Source organism: Syngnathus leptorhynchus, chromosome 22 (assembly GCF_054491065.1).
Source record: "Syngnathus leptorhynchus isolate UIUO chromosome 22, UIUO_Slep, whole genome shotgun sequence".
NCBI lineage: Eukaryota > Metazoa > Chordata > Actinopteri > Syngnathiformes > Syngnathidae > Syngnathus > Syngnathus leptorhynchus.
The window spans coordinates 4260146-4279956 of record NC_141216.1 but is presented as its reverse complement, the minus strand read 5'-3'; the positions used below and the strand labels follow the sequence as shown (position 1 = coordinate 4279956).

The 19811-nt window shown below is 46.9% G+C and overlaps 3 protein-coding genes and 1 pseudogene across 8 annotated transcripts; 1 reads left to right on the top strand and 3 right to left on the bottom strand.

Moving 5' to 3' along the window:
• Nucleotides 1-9587, bottom strand: LOC147039491 (neurogenic differentiation factor 2 pseudogene; annotated as a pseudogene). Of its 4 annotated transcripts, none has more exons than XR_015063283.1 (4): nt 9468-9587; nt 8455-8808; nt 3194-3355; nt 1-202 (listed from the first exon to the last, which is right to left on the bottom strand). The product of XR_015063283.1 is annotated as a neurogenic differentiation factor 2 pseudogene, transcript variant X4 (transcript). The 4 variants fall into 4 exon arrangements; XR_015063282.1 differs by lacking the exon at nt 1-202 and adding an exon at nt 1518-1855; XR_015063280.1 differs by lacking the exons at nt 1-202; nt 3194-3355 and adding an exon at nt 5698-6958.
• Nucleotides 9588-9735: 148 nt separating this feature from the next.
• On the top strand, nt 9736-12505 carry LOC147039490 (protein phosphatase 1 regulatory subunit 1B-like). Its single transcript, XM_085904254.1, has 5 exons — nt 9736-9993; nt 11514-11597; nt 11674-11755; nt 12015-12125; nt 12199-12505. The coding sequence occupies exons 1-5, from the start codon at nt 9856-9858 to the stop codon at nt 12279-12281; spliced, it is 498 nt and encodes a 165-aa protein (XP_085760380.1). The 5' UTR covers nt 9736-9855; the 3' UTR covers nt 12282-12505.
• Nucleotides 12506-12627: 122 nt separating this feature from the next.
• Nucleotides 12628-14774, bottom strand: pnmt (phenylethanolamine N-methyltransferase). Of its 2 annotated transcripts, XM_085903455.1 has the most exons (6): nt 14428-14716; nt 13995-14244; nt 13760-13932; nt 13495-13705; nt 12995-13437; nt 12628-12928 (listed from the first exon to the last, which is right to left on the bottom strand). In XM_085903455.1, exons 3-5 carry the CDS (start codon nt 13923-13925, stop codon nt 12999-13001), a joined length of 816 nt encoding a protein of 271 aa, XP_085759581.1. In that variant the 5' UTR covers nt 13926-13932; nt 13995-14244; nt 14428-14716; the 3' UTR covers nt 12628-12928; nt 12995-12998. The 2 variants fall into 2 exon arrangements, with proteins under 2 accessions (XP_085759581.1, XP_085759582.1); XM_085903456.1 differs by lacking the exon at nt 14428-14716 and adding an exon at nt 14747-14774 and having other exon boundaries at nt 13760-14244.
• A 3550-nt stretch (nt 14775-18324) lies between these two features.
• On the bottom strand, nt 18325-19806 carry LOC147039488 (gamma-crystallin S-1-like). Its single transcript, XM_085903459.1, has 3 exons — nt 19479-19806; nt 19082-19324; nt 18325-18711 (listed from the first exon to the last, which is right to left on the bottom strand). The coding sequence occupies exons 1-3, from the start codon at nt 19485-19487 to the stop codon at nt 18436-18438; spliced, it is 528 nt and encodes a 175-aa protein (XP_085759585.1). The 5' UTR covers nt 19488-19806; the 3' UTR covers nt 18325-18435.
• Nucleotides 19807-19811: the final 5 nt, after the last annotated feature.

Sequence of the window (19811 nt, the reverse complement as noted above, 5' to 3'; positions counted from 1 at the left end):
TATTAAACGACATTAAGCGCTATTCATTACAATTGATGTCATGTCGGATTGAGTTTTTAATAAATAAAAGAAAAAGACTCAAGCGAGTGGCATCTCAGGTCTGCTCACCAAAGTTCACGTGTCACTCCGCTTGAGAGCCCAAGCCGATGCAGCGCATCCATTTTCGACGCCGGCGTCTCTCTGGACGCTCCCTCGTCGTGATCTGGGAACAATTCAGGGCAAAAGATTTTATTGTGGGCTATCGCTAGCTAACACTAACATGAGATTTATTTTTTTTAAACTACTGACAACGTGTCTCCGGAATTTCTATCGGCGAAACTTTGGAGATACGCGTCGGATTTCTCGCGTGATCTCAAATCACTTTTGGCTCTTGAAAAGGAAATGCTAAAAGCGTTCCCCATTTGCGTACGACGCCACGCAGGCTGCAAGCCAGCCATGCCGGAACGCACATTTTCTCAGCATCCAGTCTGAAGACCGAGTTGATGATGGTTGGTGTGTTTGTGAGCGAGGGAGGCAGAAGGGGAGGAGGGGGGGGGGCAACACAACAGATGGCGCGCCACGCTGCGAAAGACATCGGCTGCCACGGGTGGGGATGGGGGGGGCTTAGGGGCGTTAGGGGGGCAAGTGGGGGCAGATAAATGAAAGTGGGAGGAGGGTGGGCCAGACTTTTTTTGCCCATAGTGCCAGCGGGGATGAGGAGGACTGTGTGTGTGTGTGTGTGTGTTTATATGTGCATACCTCCGTGTGTGAAGAATGAGAGGCTGACACACACACACACAAACACACACACACACCTGCAGACAGCTAGTGGAAAAGCCTCCACGCGACCATGCTGGAAATTACTTTTAACCCAGTTGTTGTGATGAACAACAAATTGGGATGGTCACGTCACATTAATCAGCCGGCGGCAAAATGAACATGTGTGAAGGAAACATAATCACTCTGCTTTTGTTTTTTTCTTTTATTCAGCCACAATGAATTTATTCTTTTGTAGGCACGGCCGAGAACTTCAAAAAAACAAGTTGACCTTTTTTTTTTTTTTAAAGAAGACAAGGCATCGTTGCTGCACTTTCCTAAAACGAATTATTGATGTTTGATCGAGCCCGCCCGCCAGTACAATTCTGAGACCACGCAACGGTTTCAAATGGTTGTAATACAGAATAAAAATAGTAGATTCATTTTTCTTTTTTTTTTGTCTAAATTGAGTGGGGCTCTTTGGATATAAAGTGAAAGAGCCCCGCCTACGCTTTGACACACACCAGCCCGGTTGGTATCTATGCGGCTGCCCACTGAACAGATGTTGTGGAATTTAACATGCAAAACAAAAGCCCCACTAAATTCAACACACACACACACACACACATGGGCGCCCCCCCCCCCCAGCTGGCCCCGCCATCAATGAGCCATGTGGCGCCTCCTTCCCTCTGGCATTGCCACTCTGGCAACTCGGCGGCGTCTGGCAACTGGAAAGATGGAGGCGCATGCGCACGCGAGGCCTTCGCCGGTCGCGGCCGTGCTTTGAGCGTGGATGCGAGGCGACGTCAGGTTGTTTCGCAGCGTTCAAACGCTCCCCCGCGCCGCAACTCTGAACGTACACGAATTAGCGTAACCCGTCACGGCGTCTAGCAAAGCCGCTCGGGAAGGCCCGGCGGAGTTGCAGTTGCCATGGAGATGTCCAAGCTCGTCGCTAATAGAATCTTAACTTGAGAGAGATTAATTCAGGGGGAGAGGTTTGATTTATTCATCTCGTCGGACGCCGCCGAGCTTCCCCCGCGCTTGCCGCGATGTCGCGGTTCTGTCGGATGCTCACGACCTCGTCCGAGCGTCGTCTGAATGCATCGTCTTCTCATTATTTCTGCAGAATTAGAAAAAGCGACACAATTTATTTATTTTAATCTAGGATAATGATAATTCGTCCTTTTCACAAAGCACAATTTAATGATCACATATTATCCCCACAAATGATGCAGGTTGTTCCGTCTCAGATGTCACTATGACAATTATTCCCTTTGCACGACTTCATCTTTGCAGTGACAAAACAAGAACGGCCATAAAGTACCTTGAAGGGTCTCGACTTTGTTCTCCGCGTGCGGCGTGTCAATCTTGTGAGCCCTTGAAGACACTTTAGCGAATGGCGCCGTCCTCTTAAAAGTCACTCCGTCGCTAAGTTCCTAATTGGAGGCGCGTTTATGTTGCTATACGCATAAATTCATTCATGAGCGCATATGCATGAGCATATGTTCAATACCAGCGTGTCTCTACGCGACCCAGCCCCCCAAATTCAGTGGATGAGTGCCCCCCCCCCCAGCTTCCTCTCCTCTCTGCTCCTCTTCTGACAATCTTTTAATCCGCGCTCCCTTCCGTTGACTCGCAACCTAGAGCCAGCCACTTGACAAAGTCATGGCAAAGCAAATATTGGCGTCCCCTCTAATTGACGCCGTGCCTCAGGTAGTCCACTTGAATAACTAAACGCCTCGGCTGAAATTGCACTCCTCAGACAAAAAATGGTCAGGAACTATTGTTGTTGCGAACTAAAATAGCAGTTTGGCTCAAGTATTCACGCTGTTGTTAAAAGCCGTTCCTAATATTTTGGCAGAGCATTATTAAATTTGTCATTACGGGCACCCGGGGCGACAGACGGCAGCCCACGAGGTAAAATCTGCTCAAGGTCAAACACGCTTTGAGGTCAAAGTGGAAAGCCGCGGGTGGCGGCCGAGGAGTCGAGGACGGCGATTTAAGTGTGTTTGTGCGCGTGTGTGCGTGTGTTGAGAGCATCTGTGCGTTTGAATTCCGTGACAGATGTTCATTAGTCTTTGACAAGCCCACACCGCTCACGTCTCGATGCGGTGATGCCATCGACATAAGGACCGGAAAAAAACATCTCTGCCTTGCAGAGAAGTCTTTTTTTTTTTAATTTAATAATTGATTTTTAACTAAAGGACATTTTGTATCAGTTATTAATTTGTGTGTAACTAGCTCATCTTTGGCAAAAGTGAGCATTTAGCCATTTACAATGCAGATGGTTTTCGTTCGGTGAGATGTGGCGACTAATTATCGCGATTAAAAAAAAAAGATTGACCTCGAGCAGAGAAAGGTGAAAGGGTGGGGGAAAAAAACCAAGTAAAGAAGAAAAGTGCAGTGAGATGATGCAGGAAAGACAACAAAAATGGAGGCAATGAGTTGGAGTGAATACCATCTGACAGGTCCAGCTGGGAGTTTGCCCACCCCGCAGCACTGCAAACCCCTCAATATGGCCGCCAATTACTGCTGCCCGCGTGACCGTGCCATGGCGGCGGCGGCTTCGGCGGCATCCTCCTCACTCGCCCTCCTCTTCCTCGCCTCTCCTTCACCCTCCCTGAAAGATAAATAAAGAAATAAAAAAAAAATAAAAAAAAACACTCCTGCCATCTGTGCAGCAAACACCACCGCATAATAGACACTCGGCGGCCACTTCATTAGGTACACCTGCACAAGCTAATGAGGCTCCATGACAAGAGCTGGAACTAGAGAGTCAACAAAACACTCTTATGAATATGTTTATCTTTTCATACTGCACTCCGTATTTCTCTGAACTGTCAACTGGGGAAAAATATCATATTTATGCTTTTTGATGCCGAGGAAAAGTGACAATTAAAACCAAAAGTGTTCATGACAATCATGGGGAAGGACCCCCCCCCCCCTCCAGAAAAAACATGGGAGCATAGAATTTTGTCAAGTTACCACAATAATCACTCTTTTTAACTTTAACACGTTTTAATTTATTTCATATACTTTAAGTGCTGCTGTTTTGCTTAGCAACAGAGCTTGGATGTTTGTCGCTGCAAACCCAAAGAGACAACATACAAAACTTGCCTCTACATTTTTTTGGGGTATGCAGTTTTTATCCAAGCATTCCCTGGCCATTTATTTAACTTATTCAATGACACTTGTGTTACTAAAAACATTTCTTTGCAGGGATAGTCTACTAATAAAATGTATCACACGAGTATAAAATGATGCAGATGCTACACTTTCATACAAAATGAAGTTTGCTGGCTTATTGAATTACACCACGCACAACATTTCTGAAGGGATTTTACAGACATTCATTTTAACAAACAGGCCGAACTAATTGATTGGAATTGGTTATTAAATCCCTATTACAAATAAATTAAGGTGAGGCCCCTAATTCTCAAAGAGAGAAATAAACTCAAACAATAATAGAATTCAAGAATGCGACAAACCACAATAAAAAAAAAGGAATAATTGCATATTATAAATGAGCTCAACAACATTCTCCTGCATGCTTGAAATAAAATAAAAATCTTTTTTTTTTTTTTTTTCTTTCACGCAGCAGGCTGTGCAGGAGTAATGAACAGATGCTGGTGGAATTAGCAAAGAAACACCGGGGCCCTCCCACAAGGGCCGGTGCACGTTTGGCCGAGTTGCAGCGTGCGCGGCGCGCGTGCTCGTGAGTGGCTTGGCTGTATGGGCGCCCAGCGTGCACGAGTGCGGGGTGGACGTGCTCACAGCGTCCTGGCAGTGATTTGATGTGAATCACCTGTATAGGCCCGCAAAATTCTGATGCAGGACGTATATGCATGCGCAAAGTGCGCCAAGTGCACAGGCGGCCGTCACAATCTCAAATCAACTCACAATGTTCCCAAACTGTACACTAGATGTTTTCATCTAATGATACGATATTAAACTAACAGATCATTAAATTCAACTAAAATGACTATTGTTCAATTTGCGTGTTATTAATTCTCGCTATGAAACTAGCACATTTGTCCAAGGGTTGCCTGTACCGATCTATATTTCAGTTTTCTCGTATAATAAAAACAAAGGGCGTTATTTTACAAATTTAAATTCGAGTGGGCATTTTAAAAGTCAGCATGTGCATTATTGATTCACTCATTTCTTGATGATGATTATTATTATTACAAAAAACAATAACGTTCTCTTTCATTTAAATTTAAAGTTGGAACATTTCAATTTGAATCATTTAGATGCTCATCATTATATTTGTGTTTTTGGATTGGATATACGAGAATGTGCCTGCAGAGCCTAACTCGCACACTTGACCATGCAGCAAGGCAGCATATGGGACCACGGGCGATGGTCCAACATGGCGCCTGCATGTTCCGAGTAATATTATTATTATTATTAGCATCGAATAGAGAAATCAACACTGATGTCATCTGGCCTGCACACAAGCAACATTGTGATTCTGCCATTGTCACAACCGAAAAAAAATTAAACTCCGTGCACCAGTGTATTTCAAAACGAATCAAATGTTGGTGTGGTTATTTATAAATGTATATAGGGATCAAGTGGTTATTAATGTATAATCCGTACACATGTAAAGCAATGCATGCTTTATGCTAAAAAAAAGACCATTTTAAAACAAGAAAAAACGTGCTTCTTTTGAGAGTACCAAACTGCATCAAAATATAAAATGACACGTTACAAAAAAAAATTCCCCAAATTTGACTTTTTTTAACCTGTGCAATAGACTTGATACAAGTCAGTGGTAGATGCATAATTGACAAGTTTACTTTTTTCAAGAATTAAATGCATGAACCCATTTTGTCTCCAAAGCCTCCCAAAGAAATATCAATTAATTTAGTCTCATCTATATTTTTATTTCTTTATAAATTTGACTTTAAATGCAGAATTCCAGTCCACGCAAGTGTGAATGACACCAGACAATTATAAATGATGTTTTATTTGTGCATTTCATTTATATTACATGTCAGGTTGTTTTGCGCGCGCACACAGAATACCGTACAATGAAGAAGCGCATGTAATCAGATTACAGGAAAAGATTAAGGATTGTCACTCAAGTCAGTCAGTGCGTGGCTCAATTATGGAAAAAGGCGCTGATGTCTTCGTAGGGGCCCGGCGCGCGCTCGTGGTGGCCCTCGTGGAAGGGGGGGATGTTCTCGGAGTGCGCGCCGCCTCCGCCGCGGGATCCCGAAGGGCCAAACGTCAAACCGCGTCCGCCTCGGGAGTAATGCATAGACGAGTAGTGATAGTTCCGCTCGGCGTCAAGATCCTGCTGCTTGCCGTGCGCACCCATGCTGACGCCCACGCCCATCAAGCACCCCGGTGGGCTGTGCTGGCCCTCGTAGTCCGGGCTCAGGTAGTCCGGGGAGGCCCCGCCCGGAGCGTACGCGGCCTCATAGCCGGGGGCGTACGAGTGCCCGCGTAGGTTCATGGGCCCGCCGCCCGGAGCTTGGCAGTTGGGGCTGGCGAGGCGACACCGGTACGACGACGACGGCGAAGACGAGTACGGGTGCAAGGAGAAGGGCGAGCCGGGCATGTGGAAGCGCGTCGCATCCGGTTCGGTGAGGAAGTTGCGCGTGTTGAGCTGCAGGCAGCCGGCCACCAGGTTGGTGGTGGGCTGCGAGAGGCCCTTGCACAGCATCTGCACGTAGCTGACCACGTCGGGACGCTTGCCGTTGCGCAAAATCTCGCCCAGAGCCAGGATGTAGTTCTTGGCCAGGCGCAGCGTCTCGATTTTGGACAACTTCTGCGTCTTGGAGTAGCACGGTACCACCTTGCGCAAGTTGTCCAGCGCCGAGTTTAGGTCGTGCATGCGCGTGCGCTCCCGGGCGTTGGCCTTCACCCGCCGCACTTTGGAGCGCTCGTGGCGGGCCGCACCAGTCTTGCGCTTCTTCGGACCGCGTTTTTTGCCGCCTTTATCCCCGGTTCCTTCATGGACACCGCTCTCATCATCATCATCATCATCTTCGTCCCCCTCCTCCTCGTCCTCCTCCTCATCTGCCATTTCGGACTCGGCTCGGCTACTGCTGCCCCCGCAGCGCGCCTCGTCCAGCTCGTCCTCCGCGCCGAGGTGCCCTTCCTGCTCGTTCTTTACCTTGCCCAATCCGCCGTCCGGGTTGTCGGCCCAGTCCGCTGCTAACCTCTGGACGTCCGGTAGAACCTCACTGAAGAGACGGCTTAACATTGTCACCTGCAACAGAGGAGGCAGGGTCCCGCGTGCGCTGTTTATATCCACTCTATGATGTCATACAAGGGTGAAGCTGGATGATGATGCCCCCCACCCCCCACCCCAAAAATATGGGATGAGACCTAAAAATGTGGTTGCTGAAAATGGATGTCTCAAGTCATCATTTGGCACACTTGAAGATGGGATGAGGGGAGAAAGACAAGGACTGAATGAGCCAGGCCATCAAAATGGCATCAGATGAAAAATGGATTCGTCAACGTCTCGGTTCAAATGATTGGGGACATCTATGCAACAGGATATGACAACGTGGATGGACAAAGGTTGAGCAATAAGAAAAAAAAAAAAAAAAAAAAACTGAAATTGGATGTCTCAGGTCACAGTATTAGGCACACCAGCAACATGTCCCGAGCCACTTTATTAGGGACACTGACAGCATGATGAGAGAAGATGGCTGGAAATCGATGACCGGAGTCATATGATTAGGTACATGTACAAGATGGGATGAATCAACATGGCGACGTCCGGTCAGATTATTAGGGACACCTTTAACAAGAGACAAAATGGCTGCAAATGTGTCACACTATTATGTACACCACAAACAGGATAAACAAATGTAAATGATGTACCAAGTACACATGCAACATAAGGGGACAAAAAATAAAATAAAAGGACTGATCGAGTCACGGTATTAGGTACACCTTCAATGAAACAAAATGGCTGGAGACAGATGCGTTCGATTTACGATGAATGACACCCACAAAATGAGTTGCAAATGGTTGCGCTAGGTCACATCATTAGGTACAACTGCAATACACGACATGCGCACGCACACACGGAGGTGGTCACTGACCTTGTCAATTATATTTGTAAAGGGCGTGGCGTGGTGTGCAGGTGTACCTAATGGTCTGACCGAAAAGCAAACCACCTTATGTCTTAAAAAATATTTAACATTTTTAAGTCCAAACAAATATATGATTTGTTCATTTAAATACTGTTATTCATACCTTTTAGAGGAAGGCTGTAGATAATATTATGGTAGGACGTATATACTTTTTTAGAATCCCCGGCGAAGACCTATATTAAATATAATGAACTGAAAAAACTTTTCCAACAACCTTGATTAAACTCTAAAATGTCAGCAATTTTGCTTTGAATTATGATTTTTAAGATTGTTATGCTTTAAAAAAGGCAAATGCCTCATCTTGACTCCATACTATATTTGCACGTCACAATTTATCAAGTGGCACAAAAATGCAATTCATTTTATGTCTTTATTTTTTCCTGTCTTTTCCACCCAAAATTATAAACACAATTGTCATTTATCCAGCGCGTGTGTGTGTCGCCCATAGAATTAAAACCACACACACACACACCATCTTTCTATATTTACCGCCGCTTGCAATGAGGCTCCACAAATGACCAAATGTTGTCCGTATGGACGAATGATGGGATGCAGGTGGACACAAAGAAGTTAAAACGCGGATTTCGGAAGACCCTACCTTGGCTTTGTTTACACCATGCCGACGGTGCGTCGCGCAGGGCGAAGAAGAGGCTGTGTTGTGTGCTGCGTGCTCCTGCCTCTACTTTCCTCTTCCTCGTCTGCGGCCGCCGCGCGTCTGTCTGCAGCTCAGACGTGCGCGAGGGGAGGAAGCGCGCGGGCGACTCGCCTGGCGGGGCCGTGCGATGCCAGGCCCACATGGCTGGCACGTCATTGGCAAGAGCCATCACATGAGAGCTCCTGATTGACATGCGGCCGCATTCGCAGAGAGCGACTCCCCCCGGGCGGCTGGGTGAGGTGTTGAGGGGGGGGGGGGAGAGGCGGTGGAGAAGAACTCGCCATCTGTCAGCGGGCTCTGAAAGGCAAAATGAAATAAGCGGCGTAAGTGAGTAGATTCACACTGGGTGTGTTTTAGAATGGGGGAAAAAAAATGGGGTCAATCGCAAAATAAGGTGACACCCGTAACCCCATTATCGTAAACTAGGTCTCGCCCCTTGCTGGTTTCAAGTCTGGATTCAGGTTTTAAAATAGCAGAATGGGTTTTAAACTGTGGTGTCAAGCCAAGGTTGGGGGGTACAAGGCATGTATTAACGAACAGATGGAGGGACTTACAAAACATTCCTTTAAATCAAAATAATAGTTCTTGGTTGAAATGTAATCATTTTCAATTTATGTCAGTGGAAGTCGATCAGTGTACTTAGCACCCAGAAGCACACTGCTCACAAACATGAAGCAATAAACACATCTTTTACATTTAGGATGGACCTCAGGCTCTGCACACAAGAATTAGCAGTGGGTGACATCTAGTGGTCATAAAGTGTTAGTGCAGTTTAAACCACAAGTCGGCTTGAAATTAGACTTTTAAAGTACGCTTTACGTTTTGAGTGGCAGTAACATTTTGTCGTGGCTTTTCTCTTTTGTGCCACGTCGCTGTCATGTTGTTGTTGTTTCGGGCGAGGCGTTGCCTTTTCTCGCTTCTATACAGTGCAGTACACGTTACCTCCGGTAGCCTACCTTAAGCGGTTTGAAGACGACCAATATTGCTCATTTTTATACGTCTTGTTCGGAGTAGTTGGACGACGTTATTGGCGCCAGTTTTGCGAATCTTTCTTACTTCCGCGTTGTCATAATTTGTCGCGGCTGTATTTAATTAATAAGCCAGAGGAGCACAGGGTCCTAAAGCCCACCGGTTAACACGGAAGCCCCGTCTAAAATTCCCCTAGATCTCGCGATATCTGCGGCAACAACTGGCCGCGTCATAAGCCTTCCTTCGCACGGACACGCGCTTCTGTGTTGCTTCGTGACCAAGGATGCATATGTGGGAGTGGGACTGACCGTTCATAGAGCAGATTGGACTTTTTTTCAATTTTTATTTTTTTTTACACAAGGCTGGAGACGTGTGATGATGGAGCCCCTTCTGCCTGCAGGGATCAACATGACTGCGGAGCGTGAGCCGGAGGACAGCGATGCTAAGAGGAAGATCCAGTTCTCGGTGCCTTCGGCGGTGCCCCTCCAGCTGGACCCGCGACAAGTGGAACTGGTGAGGATCATGCACAGGGTACTAGGCATTTATTAGCAGATGGAGAGACTTGCAAAATATTTCTTGAAACTATATAAAACCAGAACAATATTACGTTGTTAAAATCGTTCTTTACAGTACACGTGTATTAAAATTTGCACATTTCCCCCCTTCATTATTGACTCCATAGCAAACCTCAGGTTCACGGGTGCCATGTGTCATCTGTAGAAGGTGTGCTGCTGCAATCAAGTCACATATCGATAAATTGTTAGATCGATGCCTAATGATTTTGTTAAGCGACATAGACTCCATTGCAAAGTTCTGCCTTTCAGATGCATCCAGACTGTTCAGCTATGCGCGCAAAGAACGTGACTCGTACGACTAACCGTGAAATCGCGACGCCCTGTGGTACCCTTGTGTTATTACCCCCAAGGGGGGGGAGGCATTACAGTATTTAGTGTATCAGTGTGAATCTTCTCAAGAGGACAGCGCCGCACTATCCAACTGAGGTGTGGCATCAATTCGGGAAAAAAAAGAACTGCAGTGAACTTTGAGCAAGCTTCACAGAATTTGGTTGCTCATTGTTGGCCCCCTGCCCCCGCGTTGAAGTGGCCCCTACTTACGTAACACGAGGAGCAGTAGGACTCACGTTTTTTTAATGTATTAGCGCCTGTTGGCAGTAGAGTATGGACAGCGCAGGGATTAAGCTGAGCCGTGCAAGCCTGACTTTTTGCATCTCTTCAAAGTGATGAGGTTTCAAAAGGAGTGGAGGAGAAGCTGACATGAGGGATAAAACATTACAAATATTAAAATGTGATTTCCACCATGTTACAAAACACGGGCGCTGAGGGCTCTCGTGCAAGCTCATGTCCATCCAACTTGCGTGGATGATGAACGCTACAATAGGACATGAAGTTGCATAATTCTCAGCTATGATAATGACTCACCTGTATTATGCATTCCAAATAACACTAGGACTTTTGTTTTATAATTGCTGCTTATTTTTATAAAGCAGGAACTGACTAAAATGAGCCTCCCACACATTTTTTTTTTTTATCTCATGATTTGTTTGGCAGAGTATTTGCTCTTGAGGCTCTTATGTAAGCACCTGTTTTTTTAAACTGGGCTTTGAACTGGCACAGGTTGGGAATCAAACCTGCACCTGCTGCTCAGGACCAAACAAAAGTTGTGATTTGGCGCCTCCCAGTGGCAATTTGTGACAAGCAATTCAGTGTAACTGAATCGAGCGTTTTGTGCTGATCAGAGGAATCTGCTGCCCTCCTGTGGTGTCAACTGGGAATTGCAACCTTTTTTTTTTTTACACCATGTAAATGTTTTTCTAATTTAACACCTAATTTCGCAATTTTTATTTTATTGATTCTTTAAAGATAAAATAGCCCACACCAAAGACTTTAATACAATATTTATGTTTAATAGGCTTAAGTGGAAAATGATGCCATGATGTAGCAACCCCTTAACAGGTCAAGTCAAATTAAAAATGTTCTGATCTCAAATTGAGTCACGAGCATGTCTGTGTTCAGATTCGACGTCGAAGACCAACGCCCGCCACCCTCTTCCGACTGACGGACCCGCTATCGCCGGAAGATGACCCCGGGTCTCACCAGGTACGCCGGCTTCGTACCATTTTGCTGTGTGTTGCCTGCCGTGTCCCTGCTGCCATTTCCCTCGTGCCTGCTGCAGTGTCTCGTTGGAGAAAACGGAGTCCTGAAAGCCAAAATGTCCGACAAAACGCCAAGCACCTACGAGCCACCTTCCCTCAAAGGTCAGTGGGCTCCGCATTTGACCCCTACCATGATGTAACAATTGCAGTTGCAAAAACGGCCATGCGGTCGACATCTGTCCCAAAAAGCCTGGTGTGTGTGTGTGTGTGTGTGTGTGTGTGTGTGTGTGTGTGTGTGTGTGTGTGTGTGTGTGTGTGTGTGATGGTGAGATTAGAGTGGAGGCAGATGTGAGTCTGAGCTGGATCATCCCAGATTATGTCATGATAACAAACCGATAACAGGTTAACAAACTACTTTCAGCTATGCAGAGGCTGGCCCTGGCACACCTGTCTTCCACGACCTCCGTGGACCGGGACGACACACCTTCCGGAGAGGAAGACGAAAATGACGGGGGCACGCTGTCGAATTCGGGTAACAATAAAGATCGTAACACGCTTTCAGCACCACACACATGTACACAACCCGGCGCTTCCTTTTTCGGCAGACGCCAGCGTGCAAAACGAAGCGCGGCGGGATCGGTCACCTTCGCCGGATGCGTCGCGAGCCACGGAGGAGGCCGACGAGTGAGATGGCATGTAAAGACAGTGTGCAAGAACATCTCTGTCGACGCCACAAGGTGGTGCTAAAGAGAATGGAAGCATTTGAATGGACATTTGTATGGGGCTTTTCATGCGTGTCCTGCACACTAGCGTTCGATATATTTATGCTTAGTTGCAAATAAAAGCTCCAGAATGTCTTTTGAAGCATATCATCTAGTGCCTTTATTAGTCAGTAAATTGCATTTGGAATAAATGGAGCTAATTCAATCATTATTGGAGTTTCAATACAATGAAGACACAAGAGATGTCACTTCACTACACAGAAATGAATACACAAGTTTCATTTGAAGTAATTTAATTGATTTTTCCATCAAAGTAATAATATTTATAAGATAAAATCCAGAAATATACTTTTCATATTTCATTTGCTTTTTTTTAAATAGAGTATCTGCTTTTGTATGTCCACTTTCAATACATGAACACAGTAAACTGTTAATCAAAATATTTTTTTTCCATACATTTTTTTTGCTATATGAACAAAATGAAATGCACAGTCATTATTTCCATTTGAAAAAAACTCCTCACATGGCTGATTTTGGTGTTGCTGTAGTATCTGTTTTTGCACTGCAGGGGGGGATGTGTAACCATCTAACAAAAAGAGCACTCCTCGTCCATCTGAAATGAGAAAGACATTCAGCAAAGGCACATATAACTCAGGAGAATACACTTTTTGGACAGCACCTGTTTAATCCTTCTTTGCCTTTGCAAAAAACACCCCCGTCACATCATCCACCCCCACTCGCATGTCCTGAGGCAGTGTGTAAACCTCCAGCCGGATCAGGGTGTAGCCCGTCTCCTTCAGACTGGCGCACACCTCCGCCTCGCCCAGCGGCACCACGGGGATCTTCAGGCCAGGCCCCCCCAAGTAGAAGCTTTCCCCAAGGGCCCCGATGAGCAGGAGGTGGCCACCGGGCCGCAGCAGCGTGCCGATGTGGCCCAGGGCCCGGGTGAAGGCGGCCAGGTCGGGACTGGTGCTCTCCAGGCAGAAGCAGGACACCAGGCAGTCAGCCTTGGCGGGGGGGAACCTGTGGGGATCCAGAGGCTGCGGACGGTGCACGTCGATGGGGAGGATGTCGCTGATGGCCCGGCGGAGCTTGGCCGCCTTCTCTGTCCACGCCGAGGCCCTGAGAGTCACAAGTCGAGTTCAGGCGAGTGGAGAGAACCGTCGTGCGGTGTCGTACCGTCGCCCCTCCAGCTTGCAAACGTGCTGCAGGTACGGCGTCCAGTCCATGCTGCAGCCCTCCTCGTCTCGCAACCAGCGCCGCAGTTCCTCCCGGTTGGACTCCAGGAAGTCAGTCAGGACCACCTCGTTGAAGACCTCGCAGCCGCTCAGGACTTGGTAGAGGGTCGGCCCGGAGCCCACGTCCACCAGCAGCTCGCCGCCGATGTCGCCTGAGCAAAAGCGGTTCGGTGACAGGCGGAGCGGCTCGGGTACCGCTCGCTTACCTTCGGCGAAAGCTCGGTGTAGACGAGCCAGTTTCCACGGCACGATGCTGTCCTCCCTGTCAAAGTCGGCTCGCGGCGGCGTGTAGTTGTACTGCAGATACGCCGCCGGGTCAAAGCGCTGGTAGCGGGCAGCAATGGCGGCCGTGTCGTTTTCCGTTTGCTCCATTCGTCCCCTGCGGATAAAAGTCAGTTTGCCGCTGAGCTTCCGGCTCGGAGCCTCCTTTTATAGCCTCACTTTGTTGTTTGGACTTTGGGGGGGGGTGCCGGGTTTGAATCCTGATAGCGTTTGCGTACGCTTCCATTCTCTGCCCTCCGGCACCGATGCCATCAGATTAGCCACGCTAATGGACGCATCATTGCTTTCAGGTCCGCTGTCCAACCTTCAACAGATCTCCACCATCTTCCTCATCAGTCCACGTTTGCCTTTGCCAGCTCACTTTGAATCTTAACTCTTCAGAGGATCCCGTGCAGAGCTCTCAAATATTCTGCAAACAGAAAAACAAGACAAACACGTCATCTGTGTTGTTTGGAAACCTTCTGCAATGTCATCGCCGGCCAATGTTCACTTTTGGGAGGTCGAGTGTGTGTGTGTGTGTGTGTGTGGGGGGGGGTGGGTTAAAGGGGCATGTTAGGGTTTGAATGGTGCAAGGCCAGCTGACAAAACATACATTGAGCCGCTGATTCAATTAATTGAAGGCCTATTCCCAGTGTAAGCAGCAGCTGAACTGCGGTGGAAATTTGCCACGTTGTCATCAAACTGCTTCCCTTGAGACCTTCTTCATCCCTGGCAGATGGACACACACACACACACTGTCGCAGTATTTGGAATGTGGAATTGTGCCACATGTTAGCGGTCAAATTAGAGTATGTGATCATCCTCCTGGCATCACGTTTGCCAATTTTGTAGGATTCATATTTTCAAATGAAAATGCAGAGGACAAAGTGGTTAACTTTGGCTTTGTGCTTTATTAAAAAAAGCAAACATACTTTTGGATCCACTGACGGAAAACAATCGGCAAACCCTTCAAGCCGGGAACCTCGGCGACATCCTTGTCTTGCTTTCCGACACGAAACTCTTTGAAGCTGTCAAGTTGCTCGCTGGCTTCCCGGCTCAACCTTTTTGTCGGTCTGCCTGTGTCCGATGGCGCCCGAGAGGAAGCGCCGCAGGAGTCGCCTGGCTCGCCGGTAGTTCTCGGAGCGCTGCGCCTCGCTGGAAAAAGATTTCAAATTGACGGACCCGAATTTTAAAGGCTGTATTTGAATCCTGCTCCTGTTTACATTCAATCAAAAAGCAATCCAGACGAAGCTGAACCGAAACTCCCAAAGCCTAAGCGCTAACGTCGACAAGATTGCCGACTTTGCCGACCTTTGCGAGCGGGACACGCCGAGGCTGTGCCAGTGAGCCGAGTAGCTCTGCCCTCTGTGCCAGTCCTCCTCCAGCACGCTGCAGTCCAGTGCGCCACCGCTCATCTTTAAAAGCGACTTTTCTTCCGCAAATGCAAAAGAGCGAGGGACAATTGCGACTGCACCCGGCGAACCAGCCTGCACAAGTGTTAAGGCAGGGCGGGCCGTGTTGACATAGTTGTGCGTCTGCGGTTATTTTGGTTGCATGCCAAAGACAAAAGCGCGGTAAGGCCGACCTCGGGGACGGTTAGCCTTCGCCCTTCGTTCCGCACCCAATTAGAATCTTCTCCGAAATAGTCCTGACAAAAAGCCTGCAAAGATGCTTGAGGATTTGATCTCCATACGAACTTTTTATTGCTTAGCATACAGCAAGCGTTTAAATTTTTTTGTTTTTTTCCACAGTTGTGCATTTCTTTGAGCTGTGCAAAAATACACAAGCACTACGTTCACCGGACACACACAATTAAAAAAAAAAAAAGCGGCTGTGTTGGTTTGCGAGGCGCCCGGAGCCTCAAGGTAAACTCGGCTCCTTCCTCGATAGTCAGATGGACAAAAAACAGATGAGGACGAGGCTCAGATAAAGAGCAAAAAGCGGCCGAGAGAGAAAACAGGGCCGAAATAATGGAATAACGCAGTGCATTTAAGCCCCATGACAATTGAGTTATGCTGGCCACTGGTTCAGGTGGCGAGTCCCTCCTACCTGACATTTGGCCCACGGGAGATGGAGTACGGCGACCTGGAGTGCTGCGTCGAGATGGTAGCGGCCGTGGAACACGCACGTCGTTACGCAAAACCGCTGGCCTGAAAACAAGAGCAACAATTTTGAGTTTTTTTTCCTCTTATTTGAATAACAACAAAAATAATAAAATGGCAAGTCACTTTTATAGGAAAAACAAATTTACATGTTGCAGAATTTTTCCCCCCCCTTTTCATTTGGGAGAAAAAAAAAAAAAAGGCTAAACCCTTTCAGAGTTTGGCAAAGTACTTTCCCTGGAAAGTCCAACTTATTGATGACGCAAAAGTGCTTGCGGCCAAAAGTGTACTTTTCTTTTTTTTTTTTTGTCTCAGAGGACACAGGCGAGTGGTTCCTTGCAGAAGCTGGACAGCGCCCGGGCGCGTCTTCTGCAAGACTAGCTCTGCTTTGGCCGACAGCTACTGCTTCGGACCGTGTGACTTGCAAAAGCAGAGGCGGGGATGAACACGGACGGACGGACGGACGGCCCCACGAGCATGCTGACCACCGACGGAGTCATTTTTTTGTTTTTCAGATTCAAAGAATTTCAAGATGTGTAAACGCTGCTGCATATCATTTCTCACAATGAGCTTGAATGTAACAAAAGTAACTTTTTTTGGGGGGGATTTAGTGTGAACACATCCTGCTGATCACAGAATTTCCCATTGCAATTAAAGTGGCACGGATGATATTACCCCCCCCTTTCCATTGGGGAGTGGTGAGAAGATGACGGCTTCTTAAAATGAAGCCTCTTCCCGAATAAGAACATAGAAAAAAAAAAAAAAAAAACGCCTTAAAAAAGAATATTTGGATATTTTGTTTCAAAGGCGGGGGAGCATTTGGTTGCCCCCACCCCAAATTAAGGAAAGCAGCGCTACTGATGTCTTTGCGAGCGTCGGGCCCACGGGGGAATCTGCCGTCGATGCAAGTGGGGCGGGCGAGCAAGAGAAAAGATGCAAGACAATACTACAGAGGTTTAATTATCCGGCCGTCACAAATGAAAAAAAAGAGCCGCGAGGCGACTTCACAATGGGAATCACAGGAATTCTCCCTCTTTTTCTCCTTTGCCCTTCTTATCATCTAAACAAGTGGGGGGGGGAAAAAAAACGCACTAGTTTAGCCTTCAATCGGCACCAAAGAGATGCAGACAAAACTCTGCCATCTTCAAACGACGGGAAAAAGTGGAGCAGGCGTCCCATTTTTTTTTTTTTCCCCCCGCTAGTAAAACATACGAAGGACACGCGAGCGGGATGAGTTGTCCTTTCCGCCGCAATGTTGATTTGGGAGGAAATGAGCGGACATTTCCCCGAATCTCAACCGCCCACTTGATTTGACATAATGATGCTCCGCCCCCTTCTGGGAATTGTCACGCATCCGTACGACAAGTCAAAGCAAAAAAAAAAAAAAAAAGGCGGAAATCCCTTAATTGGACATTACTGGAGGCCAAAACTCATATTTCCTCTTTAGTGTTGATCTTAAGAGAGCAGCAAACGCGTTTCATTCTTTTCCTCCTCTCCTCAGCAGTCAATAATTAATGCCCAGAGTGATTTATTCATGCGAATCCCGGCCAATTAGACGGCGTCTAATTAACAATTTCAATAATTGATATTTATTTCTGAAAGAGGAATCGCGGGCTGCTGCAAAATGCATGAGCAGTGGGTTTTGTGGTGGTTTTTTTTTTTTTTTTTTTGGTTGCGAGCGCGTTTCCCGCCCGCTGGCTCGGGGCTAATCGCGGGACACTTTGACGGCGTGGCGCGGCGTGTCTTTGAGGCCTGTGATGTGGATCTAACGTGGACGTCTTTCATGGCGCCATGTGATCTGCTAAAGACGCTTACTTGTTGTACATCCGCTCGTAGCCTCTAGTGCTCTTTAATAGCGGCGCTGGCTACAAAGGAAGATGGAGGCCGCCGCTCGCCTTGATGATAATGGCTGACAACGTGCCATCCGACGTACCACCCCAAAAAAAAGAAAAAAAAAGAAAATCTAGAGGTGCAAAAATGTCATTACTTTTAAAACAAGTATAGTTTTTTGGACTAAAAATATTATATATTATAATAAATATAAATATAGTAATAAAAATAAAATAGTAAAAGTAATATAAATATTACTTTTCATTTTTTTTAACAAAATTGTGTGGGTTTTTTTCAACAAAAAAGTAAGTCTACATATTTGGAGGTAGATGTTTTTCATCTGACAATTTTGGAGTTTTTCTATTTTCAACATCTTTTGTGTTTGGAGGCCCACATCTGTTCCTACAAAACTCAAAAGCTTTGGAGATACAAACTTTTTTTTATTTAATGTGGAAAATTGATCTTTTTATAATGATGAAACTGTTTTTGCTGACTGTTTTGAGACTGAGGCACCAAACGCAAGCTGACTTTTCTGAAGATTTTATTTTCTGTGTGGATTTGGGCGGGGAGGGGGGCAAGGCAAAAACATTCTACCGAGGGGGACTATTTCGTTTTCGGGCACGGCAAATAGACGAGACGTCGAGAAAGAGGGAAGGAGGTTCGGCGGCGGCACGAGAACGAGTGACAAATCAGTCGAGCTGGGTGACGCGTCTGAGCGAGCCCACGGTGGGGCTGGCGCCGCCCCACTCGCTGTGTCGGCGGTACTCGCCGGGGCGCAGGAAGTACTGGCGCCCCCTGTAGTTGGGGTGCTCGTGCAGCATCCAGTAGCCCTCCATCACGTTGACGGAGGAGATGTCGCGCGTGTGGAAGCGCTCGTTCAGGTCAGGGCAGTCGTCCATCAGCTCCAGGTTCTGGCCGCCGAAATCCGAGCGCTCAAAGATCTTCATCCGGTAGCTGCCGTTGTACTGCGGCCGCAACAAAAACAAGCCAGCAAATCTTTTTGCCCTATCCATCCGTGTTGTTTTTTTTTTTTTTAAACAAATGCGCATTTGGAAAGGGGTTTCCTTTTGATATTGACTTCTGGGTCATTTCTGTGGATAGATCTTCCAGATTTTCCTTTTTTGTTGTACTTTATATGCATCTCCAAAGTTTCTGAAGGTACCCACAAAATTTGTCAGATGAAAATACTCCAAATTTGGTGAAAAACATGAATATAATGATTCCAAAAGAATCACATTAATTATTAGATAAAAATAAATAAAAAATCATTACTTGACAAACACATATTTGACATTCCAATCAAAATGAAGTGTTATTGTGTGCGGGCGTACTCACGGGCGGCACCAGGCGGCAGGAACGGATGCAGTCGTTGAATCCGGCCCAGCGCTGGTAGTCGGGGTAGTCGCCCTTGTGCAGCACGTACTGGTATCCGGCGTAGTTTGGCTTCTCGTAAGCCACCCAGCAGCCGTTCTCCACGCGGATGGAGTTGCAGCGGCTGAAGTGGTTTTGCATCTCGGGGCAGTCGCCGCTGCACTCAAAGTGGCGGCCCTGGAAGTTGCGATCCTCAAAGAAGATGATCTGTCAAAAAACAACAACACGATCTTAAAACTACGGGCAGAGCCAAAGCGAAATGTAAAGGTTTTTAAGTAGGGGGGGGGAAATGAAAATACAAATCAAGTAGAATAAATTCTTTTCATTTTTTGTGTGTAAATGTTATATTTGTGCCACTTACCTTGCTCATTGTGGCGGCGGGCGATCAGAAAATACGGCTCGGGCCACGTTATGGACGCGGCAGCGGCTTTATAGAGCCGGTGAGCCGCACCAACAAAAGCGGCAAAATGGCGCCGAGTCAGCAGGCTCGCCCAGCTGGACCGACGGCCGCTTTGTCCCGGCTAAGCTCTAGTGGAGAATGCGGCTCGGCTGCAACTTTTCCTCATGCGGCAGGGAAAAAAAAGTCAAATACGAGTTGCAACATCTGCTGAAATGAAAATGGTCAACATTTCTCCATAACGCTATTTCTAAAATGATTTTCCAAATCAAAAAAGTAGACATGACTTACCTTGAT